The 21347-nt window shown below is 37.4% G+C and overlaps 2 protein-coding genes across 2 annotated transcripts in view; both read right to left on the bottom strand.

The window, feature by feature from the left end:
* Positions 1–11155, bottom strand: part of LOC124542305 (gelsolin-like) — a 28568-nt gene extending 17413 nt beyond the window's left edge. Inside the window, exons 1-5 of the mRNA XM_047120272.1 lie at positions 11006–11155; positions 4674–4748; positions 4115–4307; positions 1710–1825; positions 533–710 (exon numbers count right to left, since the gene is read on the bottom strand). Of these exons, the coding sequence (XP_046976228.1) occupies positions 533–710; positions 1710–1825; positions 4115–4307; positions 4674–4748; positions 11006–11068 (625 nt within the window). The 5' untranslated portion in view covers positions 11069–11155. The remainder of the gene's footprint in view (positions 1–532; positions 711–1709; positions 1826–4114; positions 4308–4673; positions 4749–11005) is intronic.
* Positions 11156–12911: 1756 nt separating this feature from the next.
* Positions 12912–20716, bottom strand: LOC124542077. Its single transcript, XM_047120010.1, has 6 exons — positions 20574–20716; positions 19705–19827; positions 17364–17456; positions 15231–15324; positions 13457–13559; positions 12912–13049 (listed from the first exon to the last, which is right to left on the bottom strand). Exons 1-6 carry the CDS (start codon positions 20692–20694, stop codon positions 12960–12962), a joined length of 624 nt encoding a protein of 207 aa, XP_046975966.1. The 5' UTR covers positions 20695–20716; the 3' UTR covers positions 12912–12959.
* Positions 20717–21347: the final 631 nt, after the last annotated feature.

The following is a 21347-nucleotide window of genomic DNA, read 5'->3' as shown; positions in this document are numbered from 1 at the left end:
GACGGAAAATGTCTACCGAAACGCATGAACATCTGTAACACCAGAAGGCTTACAGGTGCGTTGCCTTTAAGAAATGAGACCAGTATTTAATAATAGGTCCTTGTGTGGGACGTTTTATCACGTTGGCCCCATCTCATATCCGAGAAACAATATTAAGAGCCTACGCCGCTGCGGAAAGAGCTGAAGACAAAAGAGATCTAAATATTTGAGTCTTATGTCAAATTTATTTTTTGTCAATTTTGCTGTCGAAACGCTTGGCCCTTGGAGTAGTGGTGCAAAAAGCTTCATCAGAAGTATAACAGCTCGCCTCATTGCCTCCACTAGTGACAGGAGGACTGTTCGTTTTTTGACCAGAGGATCAGAATTGCGATTCAACGGGGAAATGCTGCTAGCATTCTTGCCACCATTCCACGCGGTCAAGATTTATACAGTAACTAGTTTTAGTTCATATTTGTATATATTTGAGCATTTAATGTTATTAATTCTTATTTTAATAAAGATAATTATATAAATGGTGTCAGTAAAATATTACCAATAATTTCAATAGTGGCCCTTCCGTTGTGGTAATCATCACGCAATTTGTTGGCGACACTGATGATTTTCCTCTTCTGTGTTGCCTTAGCGCCTTCCGGGACCAGCACGAAGATGTCGTGATCTACTTCTAGGATGAAACAGTGGTCTCTTGTCAGCGATGAAGCTTCTGGAGGCACCTGGAAGATTTCATTTGTTTAGAGGATAATGAAAGTCACTAACTGGTTCACGATTTATTAACGAGACGGTACAATTATACGGACTGTGACGCACTTGATAGACACTCTGTTTTACATATGCAATGCTTCGAATTTTATACATGATATATGCCAAAGAATATGAGATACACACTAACTACTAATACTACTAACTGTTTACTTTAATACCTATGTGCATATACGGCACAAATGTAAAAGTAACTCTGTTTGTCTGTCGCTTTTGAATGACCAAACCGCTGAACCGAATTTGATGAAATTTGGAGTGAGAGGGACACAGGCTAACTTCTTTGTATAACACATGACACCCAACCACCTAAAATGCGGGCGACAACTAGTATGATATATAGGCACACTTGGAAAACTTTACCGGGTCAAATATTTCATCCATTATTTTCCTCGCCATTTTTCTATCTTCATCAAAAATGTACCAAGCCTTATATAATTTATAATTATAAGGCATTTAATACTTCGGCTTAAGATGATAAGACGTTATCATTATTATTATTACACAGTATAAAACAAAGTCACTTACCGCTGTCTGTCCCTATGTATGCTTGTATGTAAATAGTGATTCGAGAGGAAGGTTTTGTATATAATACACGGACAATATAGTAAAGAAATACTGATAATTTTTGAATTTTCTAATGTGATGTCGAAAAGAAACAAATTCTGTAGTATATTTAGTGAGGCCTTGAGCATGGATGTGGATGAATATAGAGGTTGAGGACGACTAAGGAAACGATGAATGGATTGTGTGGAACGATATGGTTGGAAAGAATGTTACTTGTGAGATGAGGTTTGACAGAGAAGTATGGAAGGAGAAGACATGCTACGCCGACCCCAAGTAACATTGAGATAAGGGCACGAGGATGAATGACGTAGTAAATTTAGTATCAGCATTGCAATCCGTGCAAAGCCAGGGCGAGTTGCTAGTGCCTTTGTATAATGATGGTGGATTACCTCTTCAATTCTCATGTTGTCACATCCGGATAACTTGAGGAGTCTCTTCTCCACTCCGGCGTTTGTTTCCACTTCATTAAACCCTGATTCATTTCCACCTTCCAGATATCTTATAGCTGTAATGATAAACAGTAAATTTCAGACTATAAAAATCAAAAATCAAAATCAAAACAAACTTTATTCAAGTAGGCTTTTACAAGCACCTTTGAATCGTCATTTAACAATTAAGTGAAGCTACCACCGGTTTGGAAAGTTCTCCCGAGAAGAACTGGCAAGTAACTCAGTAGTTACTCTTTTTCAATATTTAAAAAATTACAAAGTCAAGTCAGTTAAATACAATTATTTAAATTAATATATCCTTCTTGGAAGCCAACAGGTATTAAATCTACAATACAAAAATAAAAAATAATTTGCCTTTTTTACCAATGTATTTATTACAAGCGATTTGAATATACGAAACGGCAAAGTTAAAAATGTCAGTATATGGCCATCAACCGACTTAAGGACGTTATCAGTTCTACATATACATGTATGCATCATTCAGATCAGATTGCAAGTTTTTAATAATAATAATAATATATAAATATAGGACAACATCACACACATTACTCTGATACCAATGTAAGTAGCTAATGCACTTGTGTTGTGGGAGATCAGAAGTAACGACGGCACAAACCAGACCCGAGACGACATAGACAACTAATGACAATCTACATCCACCCGGGACCTCGGAGTGGCGTACCCATGGAAACCGGTGTACACACTCGACCACGGAGGTCGTCAATGTATTGTGTATAATTTCGTTAGTGTATGTTCGTCTACGAATTTCTCGAAAACGAAATACCGTATTGAGATGATCATCAATCTAAGTTAGATACACATCAACTTAACAGTACTACAGAATTGACAGAGCCATCAGCACTCTAAACGTATGTTATATTGTACCCGAAGGGTATTGTACCATTTTTGGGTGTAATTAGCCCACACGGTGCATGAATAGAAACAACAGTATGATCTCCACAAGTTACTGTTAAGATTTTTTGAGCATTGTAAACTATTTTTCTTAATTCAAGGTCACATAAACAAAATGCTTTTTGCCTATGTTATCGTCATCCGACTTCTGGTCAAATTTCATCTCAACGGATGACAGGATGTGCCACATTGTGTTTCGACACTAATGAATTTCTAGTTGACTGCACACCTTGGGAATGAGATGATCGCCTCCAGGCTGTTCCAAATAACAAAAATATCTTTGTACTATTATTAATTAAAAAAAATTGTACCAAATGCAAAAGCGACTTCAAACAAAAAAAATAAAAATGCACTAAAAAGTAATAAAAATAATTACGTATTCAACATATTTTAGAGTCCTCCTAAGTAAAATGAAATGAAAAACATAAGACTACTTAAAAGTCGATTTACGATTATATAATGTAGTTAATATTATTGTTATATTTGGAGCCAAGGAAACAGTATATCTATCAAAAAACAATACCAGAATATTTTAAGAAATATGAAAAGAATAATCAAAATAGTTTCGCGTGATTTTGAGTTATTCACCTATTTATCGCGCACATGCATAATGCAAATTTATGCATATGCATACCATAATTGGAACTGGATTAAAATAAAATGGGACCACACGGGAAGCACTAGCTTTCAAACAAAATAAAATTATCAAAATCGGTCCACCCAGTTAAAAGTTATGGGGTAACAAACATAAAACAAAAGTGCAGACGAATTGATAGCCTCCTCCTTTTTGTACTCGCTTGAAAATATATATTGTATATTTAACATGATATGGAAAAAGAATTGATCCCGCTGAGTTTTTTTTCTCGCCGATTCCCAGGTCTTAAATTCCAAACCGGTGGTAGATTTTTGACTATCAGTAAGAAAGTGTAAACACTTCTATTTTGAATAAATATTTTTGACTTTGGAAACGTGAAGTTCGTAGGAGGCGACTTCAGAGATATGCTAGCTGAATCTCTTACTTAGGAATAGATTTTTTTTTATGGGATAGAATGGCGGACGAGCATATTGGCCACCTGATCGTAAGTGGTCACCATCACCCATAAACAATGACGCTGTAAGAAATATTAACTATTCCTTACATCGTCAATGCGCCACCAACCTTGGGAACTAAGATGCTATGTCCCTTGTTCCTATAGTTCAAGGCTCACTCACCCTTCAAACCGGAACACAACAATACTGAGTACCGTTATTTGGCGGTGAATAACTGATGAGTGGGTGGAACCTACCCAGACGGGCTCGCACAAAGCCCTACCACCAAGTAAAATGCTTTGAACAGTGTACACGTGTTTTGTTACCTCAGTTATTACAATACACAGTCATTTATAAGTGTATATAGTATTACTGTGTTAAGTAATGAAGTTTTTAATACTTACCAGGTCGAAAATACCCCAAAAATTGACTGGTCTCATGTCCTTGGACTTCTCTGTGGTGAACGGCTTTGCCTCCAAGCTGGTCATCGAGGGTTACCGTCAAGATGGCGGCTGCTCCCTTCTTGTCCTGTGTGGTCTGGCTGCCGAGCCAGAAGTGTACATCGTGCGACAGTGTTGAGTTATCAGCACCTGATGTCTTGGGATTGAAAGATATGGGGATTAAAAAAACAGAACAACAAAAGCCTGTAATTTTCCCATTGCTGGGCTAAGGCCTCCTCTCCCTTTGAGGAGAAGGTTTGGAACATATTCCACCACGCTGTGCAATATGTGTTGATGGAATGCACATGTGGCAGAATTTCGTTGAAATTATACACATGCAGGTTTCCTCACAATGTTTTCCTTAACCGAGCACGAGATGAATTATAAACAAAAATTAAGCACATGAATATTCACCATCCACCATCATCACACATCATCTAACCACTGGGTCATCTCGACTCTATGGCATGCCTATGCTCACAGAATGAGGCTGTTAATATAAATACTTGGTAAGGTATCATACCTTCAAAACGATGTATGAGTCTCCGTTGTAAAATTTTCCATACTGCTGTTCCTCTATCGTCACTGGTTCAAATTTCTGTAATTATAATAAATAAATATGAGACAACATCCCACACATTACTCTGATCCTAATGTAAGTAGCTAACGCGCTTGTGTTGTGGAAAGATCAGAAGTAACGACGACACAAACACCCAGACATAAGACAACATAGAAAACTAATGATAATCTACATAGACTTGGCCGGGAATCGAACCCGGGACCTCGGAGTGGCGTACCCATGAAAACCGGTGTACACACTGCTAGCACGGAGGTCGTCAATTAAAAAAGAATCAAAGAAAAAGTGTTATTATATCAGCTTCATCTGCAGAGTTTAACACTAGTTATTCTGAGTACCAATCTATATATGCTAGCAGTCGCTCGTGGCTTTGCTCGTTACGGCCTGCATTGTCACTTGTTACGGCCTGGCCGCGTGGCGCCGTTTATAGGCCACAGGCATTGCGTTCGCCGCCGCGACCAGAAAGGACTTCCGACGGCAAAATTTCTTTATCGAAATTTTCTCGATTTTGCTTAGAAAGTAATCATTTTTTGTTCCAAGATCTAATGTTTGGAAGAGATTGTGGAGTACATCGAGTTGGCCTCGTGGTTAGAACGCGTGCATCTTAACCGATTATTGCTGTTCAAACCCAGGCAAGCACCGCTGATTCATTTGCTTATTTTTTCTTTATAATTTATCTCGTGCTCAGCGGTGAAGAAAAATAATAATAATAATAATAATATACTTTATTGTACACCACAGTAACAGAGTAATTTAACAATAAAAATGAAATATATAGAAAATAAAATGAGATGCACAATAAGGCGGTCTTATCGCTAGGTAGCGATTTCTACCAGACAACCTTATGGGCTTAAAAACACAGTCTTCATTTCAGTGAAGGGTGGTGTCACATGTTATATATAATGTTTAATGTACCTATATTAAATAATAATTATCATATAATATACATACACATATTCATACAAAAATATATAAATATATACTTACTTACTTACATACTTACATACATACATACATACATAGATACATACATACATACATACATACATACATACATACATACATACATACTTACATACATACATTCAAAATGCTATATCAAATATTAAAAGTATTGTCACCATAAGACAATGCCAGGAAATGGTCTTTCACAAGCTTTTTAAAAATTGATAGATTTTTTGCTTGTTTAATACACAGAGGCAAGGCATTCCATAATTGTACAGCTTTTACAGTGAAAGATTTTTTATAAAATTTTGTAGAGTGAGATGGAATTCTAAGTGTTAAGTTATCTTGTGATCTTAGGAACTTACTAGAAGTCCCCAGATAATGAAATCTTTCTTGTAGGTAGGTAGGTAAATTCGGCATAAATAACACACAGTACAGAAGCGAAAGAGTATGTAAATTCCGGCGAAGGCGAATAGTTAACCACTTGAGTTGATGACGAAATTCTGATACATGGTCATATTTGCGTAAACCAAATATAAACCGTATGGCGATGTTTTGAAGTCTCTCAAGTTTATTAAGTTGGTCTTCAGTTAGGTTGAGATAACATGCATCAGCATAATCAAGAATTGGGAGAAGTAGGGATTGAGCCAACATAGTTTTGGTAGGAATGGGAAGAAAGTACCGCAGTCGTCGCAACGAGCTCATAGCTGCAAAAGTTTTTCTACTAACCTCTTGCAGTTGGCAAGACCACGATAGCGTTCTATCCAAATACACTCCCAGATTTTTAACACACTGACTGTAGGGTATTCTGACTCCGTCAAATGTAATGGCTGGTAAGTTAACCCAGTCAACTCTCGAGACCAAGTTTGGCGAGCCAATGACAATAGTCTGGCATTTATTTGGATTGACTTTTATACCGTAAGAATTGCTCCAGTTTAAAATACTAGATAAGTCATCATTAATACGAGCAATGGCAGACGGTAAATCTTCGAGAATTGACTGTGTATAGATTTGTACATCGTCTGCATACATGTGATAGAGAGAAGATATATTGTGAGTGATAGTATTAATGAAGATAGAAAAGAGTAATGGTGACAACACGCCTCCTTGTGGAACCCCTGCACAGACATTACGCCAAGTTGATAAGGTATCATCAACCTTAATCCGATGCCGGCGTCCATGCAGGTAATTGCGGAACCAATCAATTACTGATGGAGATATGTTAATAGAACGTAGCAGCTCCAGTAATATATCGAAGTCAACGTTATTAAAGGCGTTACTAAAATCTAGTAAGGTCAATACTGTAAGTTGCTTACTGTCCATACCCAAACGAATGTCATCGGTAATTTTTATTAGTGCAGTAGTCGTACTATGACCACTGCGAAATCCGGACTGGAAAGGATCAAGGAGATTGTTTTTATTAAGGAATGTGTTTAATTGTTGGTAAACCAATTTTTCTAAAATTTTTGATAGAAATGGAAGGATAGAAATTGGACGATAATCAGAGTATGTTGTTGGATTGGATTTTTTTGGGAGAGGAATAATTTGAGCATCTTTCCAAGATGTGGGATAGTCGCCTGAGGAAATGGAATAATTAAGGATATGGGTAATGATAGGAGTGATAATGTCAAGGATGGGTATGATCATATTACGACTAATACAATCACTACCGACGGCATTAGAGGCAATTGACAGTATATTCTTTTTAACATCACATTCAGTGAATTGATTAAAAGTAAACGGAGGAAAATTAGAAGTTGGAAAAGATGATATGGAATTTAAAGTAGTAGCTTTTTGGACGATATCTAAAGAGTTGCCCGAAGATGAGAAATGTGCATTTAAGCTTTCTATATCAATGTTATTTAAGGATAACTTTTTCGAGGATTTTCCAACTCCTATCGTTTCAAGGAACTTCCATGTACGGGCAGTGTCGCCGTTTTCGACAGATTTATGAATGTGGCGTCGTTGTGCATCCCTACACAATGTATTGCAGCGATTTCTTATTTTCTTATACTTACGAGCATTAGTTTCGGATTTGTCAGATTTGTATAATGATTTGGCGTAGCTTTTCTTGGCAATTAACGTTTTTAAGGAATCCGTTAGCCATGGTGCAGGTAAGTGTTTTATTTTTACCGGTTTAATCGGTGCATGGATATCGTATAACTGTGTTAATAGTGCGTTAAAGATGTAAACTTTGGAATCAATATTTTCTGCAGCTGTAACAGCACTCCAGTCAATTTGACATGCATCATCACAAAGACGGGTAACATCCATTCCACCAAAATTACGTTGGAGAAGTATTCGTGGTTTGGACTTAGGAGGGCGTATTTTATACGATAGATAAATTAAATCATGGTATGAAAAAGAGTCTGCAGGCAACTGGCCATATTTACAAACAAGATCAGGTGAGGAAACTATTATAAGGTCTAAAAGGGATGGCATACAGTTCGGTAGTTTGTGAGTAGCGGAAAGAGGTAAAATGTGTAAATCGCAGGCTTCAATTATAGACACGAGTTTATTAGAGCGATTGTCATTCTTGAGTAAACAGGTGTTAAAATCACCCATTATTATAGTTTGACTATATAATGGGGTTAGAGTCTCTAATAAACTTTCAAATGCAGAGAAATAGTTGATAAGGAGAGAAGGGCTATAAAAAACACCGAGCAAGATTTTACTATGGGATAGCACGACTTCTAAAAGCAGATGTTCGGCCGCATCAAAAACATCGTGAGGAAATCTCCATGTGACAAATTTCATAAAAATTCTGCCACATGTGTATTCCGCCAACCCGCATTGTAACAGCGTGGTGGAATATGTTCCAAACCTCCTCCTCAAAGGGAGAGGAGGCCTTTAGCCCAGCAGTGGGAATTTACAGGCTGTTGTTGTTGTTTTTGAATATCCCGTGGCCAGGCTATTAGGCTAAAAAATGTCCTTCTTTGGAGTTCAAGTTTGTTTCATAGCAAATTTCATCAAATTCGTTTCGGTAGTTTGGTAGTGAAAGAACGACAGACAGACTTTTTATCTATAAGAAAAACCGCATCAAAATCCGTTGCGTAATTTCAAAGATGTAAGCATACATAGGGACATAATAATATAATAATCATATATTATTTCGAATGGATTAATTTGTAATGTGAATCACTGTTCAATAAATTTTTATCTATTTTTATATAAAAGATTAGTAAACATATCTTTTTGATGTGTAGCGATCGCATTTACGATAGTATATTTATTTGTAATTATGATTTGATATGTTTTCCAATTTATCATTTTAAAAGGGAAACACTCTGTATATAAGTAGTTCTGTAGAACTGTTCCATGTTGATGTGTATCTAACTTAGATAGATGAAAATCTCAATACGATATTTCGTTTTCGAAAAATTCGTAGACGAACATACACTAACGAAATTATACACAATACATTGACGACGTCCGTGGTCGAGTGTGTACACCGGTTTTCATGGGTACGCCACTCCGAGGTCCGGGTGGATGTAGATTGTCATTAGTTGTCTGTGTCGTCTCGGGTCTGGGTGTTTGTACCGTCGTTACTTCTGATCTTCCACAACACAAGGGCGTTAGCTACTTACATTGGGATCAGAATGTGATGTTGTCCAATATTTAAAGGATAGAAGCATTACACTTTCTTATTGATGGTCAAATTAAACAGTACCACCGGTTCGGAAAATGAACACCCTGACATGAGAGGAACCGGCGAAAGAAACTCAGTGGATCTTTTTTTGTCAAATTAATAAGATACATAGTAGTATATAATTAGAAATAGCCAGGAGGCGATCGTTTCATTCCCAAGGTGTGCTATCAAACATAAACTCGCTAATTGTATAGTAACCTTTCGCACACAAGCGTTCCTTAACATTTTTTTAATTTGGCAACAGAAGCATTTTGAACGCTTTCTGGGATCCTGTTGTAAAACCGTATACATTGCCCCAAAGGAGTTACTGACTCTATGCTGTCGAGTAACAGGAGTAACAAGATTGTGTTTGTTCCTTGTACCAATGCTATGATAATCACATTCTTTCGTACATACAGTAATAATATATTTTCCTTACTTCTTATTCTTAATAAATAGTATATTTTATCTGTGCTCTTCGCAGTGGCGGATTCTCAAATCTGCCGCTAGTAGGCTATTCAATTTTTGCCGCCCTGCTTTTTTTGCAACATTTATGATTTGTGTTCTATCGTCCTCATTGCATCGGTTTTTCCCGTTATTAGTATGATTATGAACTAGGTGCTATTTCTGTCAGTTACTAGATTATTTTTCCAATCCGCTGTGCAGTGACGAGTATACGGATTACGGACGTAATGGGTAAAATTATATTTTTTTTTTAATTCTGCAAGATAATAACAAATTTGGGCTAAAATTGAAGCCCCTCCTAATCTGCCGCCCTAGGCCACTGGCTCTTCGGCCCCTTCCATTATAACTAACTATTTTGTAAATATGTTTACTATATACAATACCTGACTTTGGCACATACAATACTAGTATCAGATATGTTCCAAATTCTTAAGGTAGAACATCTGTCAGGCTATAAGCGAGTGCAGCCGCGGGCGACTACAAGTATTATTTATATGAGTTTATGAGAAAAATGCAAAACATGAATCATACAGTGACCTTGAATGTTTGTTTAACAGATTTAAAATCTGTTGTTTTTTTTCATTATGTGATTATACTACGACACAACTTAGATGTAGTATTTGCTACTTAAAACCGATCACTGCCGATTTACACAACCAATAGAAACAGCTCCCTATCGCGCCATTCGACGCTATTCGTAGCTATAGATCACGTCAGTTCAACCCGAGAAAGCAAGTGCATGTACTTGGTGGTAGGGCTTTGTGAAAGCCCGCCTGGGTAGGTACCACCCACTCATCAGATATTCTACTGCTAAACAACAGTACGCAGTATTGTTGTGTTCCGGTTTGAAGGGTGAGTAAGCCAGTGTAACTACAGGCACAAGGGACATAACATCTTAGTTCCCAAGGTTGGTGGCACATTGACGATGTTACTAATAGTTAATATTTTTACAGCGTCATTGTCTATGGGTGATGGTGACCACTTACCATCAGGTGGCGCATATGCTCGTCCGCAGGTCACGGGCACAGCTATTAAGATATAAATATTGATAATTTGGGATAGCGTACTCAATTCGGATGCGATCGGTTTTACGAATTTTGCCGATGCGACATCTGAGTTTTGTACATACATAATTAACAACTAATTACACTTTAAATTCGAACACTAATTATCAGTTACTGATAATGAATAAACGATTGATTAAATTAATTAAATTATAAATTAATTTAAAAACACTCACTTCTATGGTCCAGATTTTAATACCAGGATCTTGACCGACGTCTTCGAACGCGGGATGCTCCATGATCGATTTGATTTAACACAGTCGTGCGTCACGCTGGAGAACTAAATGTGTTATGGTCGCTGTGACACTGATAACGTTTTGTGTACCTTCAATACAGGGTGTTTGTGTTAAAAAGGTACATTAGATAATAGGCTATTTGACAATGCGAAAAATAAATTGTGAATTATTGTAATCAGTGTAGATTATGAGTTTAGAAATGGTTATTTACTAACGAAACTTGAAAATAATACTTAATTTATTCAAAAAACCATCAATAAAAATGCAAATTTTCAAACGTTTGTCACGTGATACATAACGCTTCTGATTGGCCGGGCTTATGATGAAGTCACTTTCTTATAAAACTTGCTTTTCTGCTATATGTACCACAGATTAAAATACAGCAATGTGACGTCACCGACCCCATTGCAGCGCCATATTGTTCAAGTAGCGTTTTCGAGCGCTATTTAAATATGAAATTTTTAATATGATATTATTCGGCAAATATGTACTAGAATTAAAAAAATCAACTTTTACTGGGTTCCTTAACCTCTACTAAATAATATAAAATGGATTTTAAAAACCAGTCAAATAGCCTATTGGACAAATTTTTGGAAATGGTTGTCAGGTGTTAGTTATAAAAGCCTATTTTTTTATTCAACGACGAGGAAATGCGTTTACGCATGCCCGGTTCGGGAATCGGGACGGTTGTGTGGCACTCAATCGAGGCCATTACGGCCACATGTCAGAGCCTAATATCTTGTACTACCCACTAAAACCATCATCGTGTTTCCACCATGCCACCACCATCGGCCTAGGTATAAAAGCCTATGTCCTTCATTGTAATTCAAATTAACATAACATTAATAGCCTGTAAATTTCTCACTCCTGGGTTAAAGCCTCTCCGTTTGAAGAGAAGGTTTGGAGCATTATACACCACGCTGTTCCAATGCGGGTTGGTTACATATGTTCCAGATTTCGTTGAAATTAGTCATATGCAGGTTTCCTTGCGATGTTTTTTACTGCTTAGCACGAGATTAATTAGAAAGACAAGACAAAACCCGCAATCATCGGTTAAGATGCAGCTGTGGCACCACTGGGCCATCACGACTCCATTTATACTTGCGTTATAGTAAATTTCATAGTATTTCGGTTCAGTATTAAATCGTGAAAGCGTTTGAAAATATATTTTTAACACATTCACCGGTTTTCGTGATAACGCATCCTGTATATGACATCTGATAACAGCCATATCATTTCTTATCTCTCGTGAATCATAATATTTTAGCAAAAATCAATAGATAAAGTATACGAAAAATCGTTTATTACAAATTCTATATACATTAGATCTATAAATATAATAACATTTTATAGTAATCAATTTTGCGTTAAACAAAATACTTGAATTAAATAATAACAATAATTATTGGACAACATCACATACATTACTCTGATCCCAATGTGAGCAGCTAACGCACTTGTGTTGTGGGAGATCAGAAGTAACGACGGCACAAACACCCAGACCCGAGACGACACAGACAACTAATGACAATCTACATCCACTCGGGACCTCGGAGTGGCGTAACCATGGAAACCGGTGTACACACTACGACCACGAAGGTCGTCAAATGAAATCTATAATAACAACAGCCTGTAAATTCCCACTGCTGGATTAAAGGCCTCCTCTCCCTTTGAGGAGAAGGTTTGGAACATATTCCACGCTGTTCCAATGCGGGTTGGCGGAATACACATGTGGCAGAATTTCTATGAAATTTGTCACATGCAGGTTTCCTCACGATAATTTCCTTCACCGCTGAGCACGAGATGAATAAAATCTATAATGATTGTAATGAAAAGCCTTTATACTTTTATTAATTTATTATTTCAAATAATTTATTATTAACATCGGAACTTGTTACCACATGTATATAAATATAAAGGTCATAATTGCATAAAATCCTGTTTTGGAGATAGTATTTTTGCATCCCGAGGTTGTCGGCATAGTCTGTAATGGAAAATGTTTAAATTATATATACTTAGGTTCAGCATTTAATTCTAGACAGGAGGTAAATATCTTGGTGGTACCACCCACTCATCAGATCTTCTACCATCGGACAATTACTTGGTATTGTTGTGTTCCGGTTTTAAGGGTGATTGAGTCAGCCATAGGCAAAAGTCCCTTGCTTTTTTTATGGTATAGGTTGGCAGACGAGCATATACCATCACCCATAGACAATGACGCTGTAAGAAATATTAACTATTCCTTACATCATCGTGGGAACTAAGATGTTATGTCCCTTCTGCCTGTAGTAACACTGGCATAACATCTTAGTTCCCAAATTTGAAGGGCGTCAAATGATGACGTCACAGTTTCTGGAAACCAAGAAGAATACTCGTTAAATTTGATCATACCACACTCTCGCCAAGTTTGCTCTTCTTACAGCTGATGTCATCCACTGATGTCCTGAATCTGGCAATTTCCCGAGGATCGTTTGAATCAGGTTGAAACTTGAAGCTGAAAATAATCATAAATAATAACAGCCCGTAAATCTCACTGCTGGGCTAAGACCTCTATGAGGAGAAGGTTTGTATCACATTCATCCATGCGCCTCTAATTTTTTTGCAGACATTTTTAACTTTTCCGTTTCGTAAATTCAAATCGTTTATAAAAAATACATTAGTAAAAAAAAGGCATATTACTCGATTTTGTAGATGATAAAAAAGCGTGGAGTTAATATCTGTTAATCTCCACGCAGGATATATTAATCTAAATAATTGTATTAACTAACATAACTTTGTATTTTTTAAATGTTGAAAAAGAAAAACTACTGAGTTTCTAGCCGGTTCTTCTAGGTAGAATCTACTTTCCGAACCGGTGGCAGCTTCACTTAATTGTAAAATGACGATTCAAAAGAGCTTGTAAAAAAGCCTACTTGAATAAAGTTTATTTTGATTTGATTTTGAATTCAGGCAATACACATGTGGCAGAATTTCGTTGAAATTAGACATATGAAGGTTTCCTTACGAAGCACATGAATATTCAGAGGTGCTTGCTTGATTGAACTCATAACCATTTCAGTTCCCCTTTTAAATTGGAACTCAACAACAGCAGAACAAAACAATGGTTTGGCTGTTGCATATGTTAAAAGATGCTTAATTAGTAGTCGCCCGCAGTTTCAGCGTTTAAAGCTGTTGTTTGTCATGTGTCAGGCATAAAAGTCCACGGTAGCATGCGTAAGCGATCCCGTGGCGTCCGCCGAAAGACGGAGAGGGTACCGCTGGTTTTGTAGTGGGTAAGCCCGTCGTACTTGGGCGCACTCGGCGTCCAGGGCTCCGGGGAGTCTAACACGCCGCCCCCCCACTTTCCATCACGTGGGGGAAGCGCGTAATGCGTTTTTCCGGCGAGAAAAAAAAAACAAAAGGCAAAAAAGTTAGTCTACGTCCTTCCTTGGAGTTTAAGTTTTCGTACCGAATCTCATCAATTCGGCTCATCGAACTTCAAAACTACTGAACGGATTTTCATGCGGTTATCACTAATAGGTAGAGGAATTAATAAGGAAGGTTTAGGTATATAATTCGCTAAGGTTTTTGTGTAAATATGTTGAAATTGAAGGACATTTGTTAAACATGTCGGTAAAAATATGAATATAAAAAATCCACTGAAATATGAAAGTGTGACAGATAGACAAATTTACTTTCACATATGTAATGTTACTATAGAACTTCGGAGAAACTCCGTGTTAGAGTAGTGTGCACACCGGTTTCCGTGGGTACGCCACTCCGAGGTCCCGAGTGGATGTAGATTGTCATTAGTTGTCTGTGTCGTCTCGGGTCTGGTTTGTGTCGTCGTTACTTCTGATCTCCCACAACACAAGTGCGTTAGCTACTTACATTGGGATCTGAGTAATGTATGTGATGTTGTCCGATATGTTTTTATTATTATTTATTTACAACACCACTGAATATTCATGTGCTTAATGTGCGTTTATGATTCATCTCGTGCTCGTGAGGAAACTTGCATGTGTCTAATTTCATAGAAATTTTGCCACATGTGTATTCCACCAACCCGCATTGGAACATCAGGTCCAAACCTTCTCCTCAAAGGGAGAAAACGGCTTTATTCCAGCAGTGGGAAATTTACAGGCTGATGATGATGATGATGATGTATTTATTATAAATAACATACTTGTTCCGGGCACGAGCAATAGGTTTCTCAAATGTTTCTGTTGTTTTTATTGCTGTTGTTTCTTTGATCACTTCAGCGCTGTCAGCTTTGTAATCTGTTACAACAATTATTATATATATATGTACTGTAAATATATTTAATAGTTATTTTTAATATTACAAACAGACACTCAAATTTTATTATATGTATAGATAGACTAGCTGTGCCCGCGACACAGTTCGAATTTAACAAAACACGTTTGAATTTAACAAAAAAATGTATCATTGTAGCCTATATTACTCCTTATTATATCAGTTATCTGCCAATGAAAGTCCCGTCAATATCGGTCCCGCCGTTCTCTTAGTTAGCCGGAACAAACAGACAGACAAACAAAAATTGTAAAGAATGTTATTTTGGTATAAGTACCATGTATAACATATGCATTGAGTAAAAGAGGGCTTTTTTAATATTACAAACAGACACTCCAATTTTATTATATGTTTAGATAGATAACAATATGTTATACAAGAACTGTTCGACAGAAATTAGAAATTTGTATTGTAAATTGGATACAAGGCTAATCCATAACACGGCCTTCGGGCTACCTAAGCCTCTTCTCCTAAAATTTTAAAGCAGCATCAGCATCATCTTTGTTTTACGCCATCAGTTTCAGTTCTGCTCGTCTAGGTAGCCCAAAGGTCGTGTTATGGCTTCAAGCAAGGCCAGAATGTATGGCAAAATATGTGCTTTACTTCGTGGTAGGGCTTTGTGCAAGCCCGTCTGGGTAGTTACCACCCACTCATCATTTATTCTACCGCCAAATAACAGTACTCAGTATTGTTGTGTTCCGGTCTGAAGGGTGAGTGAGCCAGTGTAACTACAGGCACAAGGGACATAACATCTTAGTTCCCAAGGTTGGTGGCGCATTGAAGATGTAAGGAATAGTTAATATTTCTTACAGCGTCATTGTCTATGGGTGATGGTGACCACTTACCATCAGGTCGCCCATATGCTCGTCCGCCAACCTATACAATAAAAAAAATGTGCTTGAAAGCAAACAGCCTCACAGCAATACTTCCAAATTTTTGATTTTGACTAGGTCAGCTGACGGTCTTTCCACTGCCATACACGCAGCTTATTGTTATTTTCGTATTTTTAATTATTTAAACAATCAAATAATTCAATTTCATCCGACGTACTATGACTTTTTTGTTTTTTTTTTAAATTCAAGCGAGCAGCTGACGCATAACTCAGCTTGCTCAGCATAATGTAAACTATTCATGGAAAAAGTTTGAGCTGGCGTACTATTACTTAATTATTTCCTTTTTTTACCAATTCCACAGCCCCCTTCACCCGCACCCAGCCTTACTTGAGCAGCAGACGATCGGTTCAGTTATTATAGACCGGGAGATGATAATGACAATATATTTGGTCATTTGTACCAGTATGGCGGTTCTTCAGGGGTCTTATTACGTAAAGGCAAAAAGGAAAATGATGGTCATAGCGCTCGCACCAGCGGCTAAATCGGGTGGGCTTTAATCGAACGCGTCGGAAAAATAACGAGTGTCGAACGATTTGTTCCACAAAAATGCTTGTATTTTTAGATAGTCGAAAAAAAATTAAGTAAGCGGCATCGTAATGCCATACTTCTCGGGTGTGGCTTACAGCCCGTCGTACCGACGCGAATACATTAATTTTAATAGAACAATTCAACCATTTGTATCGGGCTAAGTTTTTGCCTTTACCTAATTAGACCCCTGAAGAACCGCCATACTTGTACAAATGACCAAATATTTTGTCATTATCATCTCCCGGTTTATTAGTCATATAAGATCAACTACGACGTTATTATCAGCCGGCTTACTATTGTATTTACAACGCTACCTCCCGCACTTTTAGAAGCCGGTTAAGAATACATCTTAGGTGGTGTGTACACCGGTTGTCACGGGTACGCCACTCCGAGGTACCGGGTTCGATTCCCGGCCGAGTCAATGTAGATTATCATTAGTTTTCTATGTTGTCTTGGGTCTGGATGTTTGTGCCGTCGTTACTTCTGATGTTCCATAACACAAGTGCTTTAGCTACTTACATTGGGATCAGAGTAATGTATGTGATGTCTCATATTTATTTATTATTTAAGGTGAAAGATCAGACCTAAGGAATCCTTATAGATATCAGCAAGCTCCTTCTCGATCCTTGCTTCCTCATCCTCTTTTTCACGATCGATTTTCTGTGTATCCTTCAAATCTGGTTTGACCTGGTCAATAAAAACCGTTAATCTATTTATTCAACAATAACAGCCTGTAAATTTCCCACTGCTGGGCTAACGCCTTCTCTCCCCTTGAGGAGAAGGTTTGGAACATATTCCATATCGCTGTTCCAATGCGAATTGGTGGAATACACATGTGGCAGAATTTCTGTGAAATTAGACACATGCAGGTTTTCACACGATGTTTTCCTTCACTGCCTAGCCGAGCACATGATTGAAACACAAATTAAGCACGTATATATAGTGGTGCCTGGCTTCGAACACCCAATCATCGGTTAAGATGCACGCGTTCTAACCACTGTTCCATCTCGGCTCGTGGGCCATCTCGGATCATTTGTAGAAAGTCTTTAGAAAGTACAATCTAGTTTGGAAAATAATCGGGGCGTTTTAGTATCTAGTGTAGTTATATGACAATTCTAAACAACCCTTGATTGTGAAGATATCCCCATGTAGCTAATAAAGTTACCAAAATTATACACTGCTTATATTTAATCTATAGACATTTTTTAACTGTGTATTTTCTCTTTTTTTTTGTACAATCATCACAATCACTACATAGTATAAAACAAAGTCGCTTACCGCTGTCTGTCCCTATGTATGCTTAGATCTTTAAAATTACGCAACGGATTTTGAAGCGGTTTTTTTTAATAGATGGAGTGATTCGAGAGGAAGGTTTATATGTAATGCGTGCTCAATATAGTAGAGACAGGCGGATTTACCAAGAGGCTAAGTAGGCTGGAGCCTAGGGCGGCAGGATAAGAGGGGCGGCAAATTTAGCCCAAATTTGTTATTATCTTACAAATTTTGAAATTAAAAAAAAAAAACATACAATCATATGTATACACATTACGTCCGTAATCCGTATACTCGTCACTACATAGCGGGTTGGAAAAATAATCTAGTAACTGACAGAAATATCACCTAGTTTATAATCATACTAATAACGGGAAAAACCGATGTAATGAGGATGATAGAACACAAATCATAAATGTTGCAAAAAAAAGTAGGGGCGTACGGGGGAAGTACGTTTTTGCAAAGATCATATTCACATAAGAAATAAATATTGATAATTTGTGACAGCGTACTCAATTTGAAGTTGATCGGTTTTACGAATATTGCCGATGCTACATCTAACTTATTTCGTACTGTACACGTTTAACGAACGTTTATGATCTCTCGCTTGGTCCTGTTTTCCTGGTACCTGATGTTTTGGTTTAAGCGTGACCTCGCAACTTTATATAGTACTAGTAGTCTCCCGCGGCTTCGCTTGCATTTTAGGCTGATGATTGTCATGTATCAGGCAAAAAAATAGCCTACGTCCTTTCTTGGAGGTCAAGTTTATTTCATATTAAATTTCATCAAATAGACAAATAGGCTATTTGACAATGCGAAAAATACATTGTGAATTATTTATTGTAATCAGTGTATATTATGAGTTTAAAATTGGTTATTTACTTACGAAAGTTGAAAATAATACTTAATTTATTCAAAAATCCCTCAATAAAAATGCAAATTTTCAAACGTCTGTCACGTGACACAAAACGCTTCTGATTGGCCGGGCTTATGATGAAGTCACTTTCTTGTAAACTTTGCTTTTCTACTGTATGTACCACAGATTAATACAGGAAAGTGACGTCACCGACCCCATTCCAGCGCCATATTGTCCAAGTAGCGTTTTTGCGCGTTATTTAAATATGGAATTTTTAATATGATATTTTTCGGCAAATATATACTAAAAAACACAACTTTTACTGGGTTCCTTAACTTCTACTATATAAGATATGTCGTACTGTACACGATTAACGAACGCTTATGATCTCTCGTTTGGTCATGTTTTCCTGGTACCTGATGTTTTGGTTTTAGCGTAACCTCGCAACTCTATTTGGTACTAGTAATTTCCCGCGGCTTGTTTCGCGTTTTAGGGTGATGATTGTCATGTATCAGACAAAAAAATAACCTACGTCCTCTTTCTTGGAGTTCAAGTTTGCTTTTGGTAAATTTCATCAAATTCGGTTCAGCGGTTTGGTCGTGAAGCGACAGACAGACCAGAGTTACTTTTACATTTATAATATTTATATAGATTTTATTTTATATTTGATAGAGCATCACGATTCCTTATAAACAATTCCAAAATAAAAAGATACATAAAAAAATATATCACTCATATATAAAAGTAAGCATCCCACATATGGGCTAAGATCAACCATCATATGATAGAAAAGACACTACTAACATTATCCAATACTTTCTTAGGGACATCTTTCACAGTCGCCACTTGGATGGTGGTGGAAGTGGCTTTATCATCGTCGTTCTCCGCAGACGGTTCTTCTTCCAGATCAGGTGGCAGTTCTGCTTATATGAGATGAAGGTTTAGTGATTGATAAATTAGTGCCGTATATTAGACCTGCCAGTTGGTCTAATGGCAGATCTTGGTATTTTGGGTACCTATTGGGTACAAAGTCAATAAATCCTTCTTGGGGCAAGGTATCCGTTTCTAAAATGTCAGGGCGTCACGGTAGCATGCTTAAGCGATCCCGTGGCGCCCGCCGAAAGACGGAGAGGGTACCGCTGGTTTTTTAGTGGGTAAACCCGGTTGACCTGGCCGCACTAGGCGTTCAGGAAACCGGGGAGTCCCACACACCCCCCCACTTTCCATCACGTGGGGGAAGCGCGTAAAGCGTTTTTCCAGCGATAAAAAAAGGTATCCGTTTCTATAATAAAACTACGCAAAAATTTTTAACTTTGCGTTTCGTAAATTCAAATCATTTGTAAAAAAATACATTGGTAGAAAAAGCATATTATTCGATACAAGATTATATAGATGGATAAAAAAGCGTCGAGTTAATACCTGTTGACTTCCAAGCAGGATATATTGATTTAAATAATTGTATTTAACTAACATGACTTTGTATTTTTTTAATTGTTGAAAAAGAGTAACTACTGAGGTTCTTGCCTGTTCTTCTCGGTAGAATCTACTTTTCGAACCGGTGGTAGCTTCACATAATTGTAAAATGCCGATTCAAAATTGCTTGTAAAAGCCCAGCAGTGGGAAATTTACAGGCTGTTATTTTATTTTACTTTAAGAACTGTATTACCTTTTAATGGACCGTTGATTTCGATCACCTCTTGTCCCATGGACTCCGTCAGAGATTTTGTATGTTTGTTCGCCCCAAACACAGTTACGGAACACAACAGAAGTAGAAATACGGCTTGCATTTTAGGTCGCTAGGATTTTCAACGAGCATCAACTGTTTGCGGAACCAACTCGATTTGATTTTTTTTGTATTGTTTTAGTGTTGCAAGTTAATTTAAAATGTTTATCTTTGTATGTACGATCGAGGTTAAAATTTTAATTAGTAGAGGCTTTTTAGTGATAAAGGCAGGACATGGAAATATTGTTATTTAGTTTACTGTAATATTCGTGTATTATATCATCTTGGTGGTAGGGCTTTGTGCAAGCCCGTCTGGGTAGGTATCCACTTACTATTTATTCTACCGCCAAATAACAGTACTCAGTATTGTTGTGTTCCGGTTTCAGCTGTAACCACAGGCACAAGGGACATAGCATCTTAGTTCCCAAGGTTGATGGCACATTGACGATGTAAGGAATAGTTAATATTTCTTACAGTGTCATTGTCTATAGGTGATGGTGACCACTTACCATCAGGTGGCCCATATACTCGTCCGCCTATACCATAAAAAAATATCAAATTACTTTTTTGAAACGCTTTTCCTTGGAGTAGTGGTGCGAAAAGCTTCATCAAAAGTATAACACCTCGTATTGCCTGACAGGAGGGTTCGTTTGCCTAGAGGATCGGAATTGCGATTCAACGGGGAAATGCTGCTAGCATTCTTGCCACCATTCCACG

This window comes from Vanessa cardui, chromosome 30 (assembly GCF_905220365.1).
Source record: "Vanessa cardui chromosome 30, ilVanCard2.1, whole genome shotgun sequence".
In the NCBI taxonomy this organism is placed as follows: Eukaryota; Metazoa; Arthropoda; class Insecta; order Lepidoptera; family Nymphalidae; genus Vanessa; species Vanessa cardui.
The sequence above is the reverse complement of the archived record's forward strand: the minus strand, read 5'-3'. Positions and strand labels throughout refer to the sequence as shown.

What these genes read in the sequence shown, in the direction of transcription:
- LOC124542077 (XM_047120010.1), bottom strand. Translation starts at nt 20,694, where the DNA reads ATGCAAGCCGTATTTCTACTTCTGTTGTGTTCCGTAACTGTGTTTGGG. An exon ending in AATCAACGGTCCATTAAAAG is followed by an intron (nt 19,828 to 20,573) that starts GTAATACAGTTC and finishes TCATATAAGCAG; the next exon opens with AACTGCCACCTGATCTGGAA. An exon ending in TATCTATAAGGATTCCTTAG is followed by an intron (nt 15,325 to 17,363) that starts GTCTGATCTTTC and finishes TTGTTGTAACAG; the next exon opens with ATTACAAAGCTGACAGCGCT.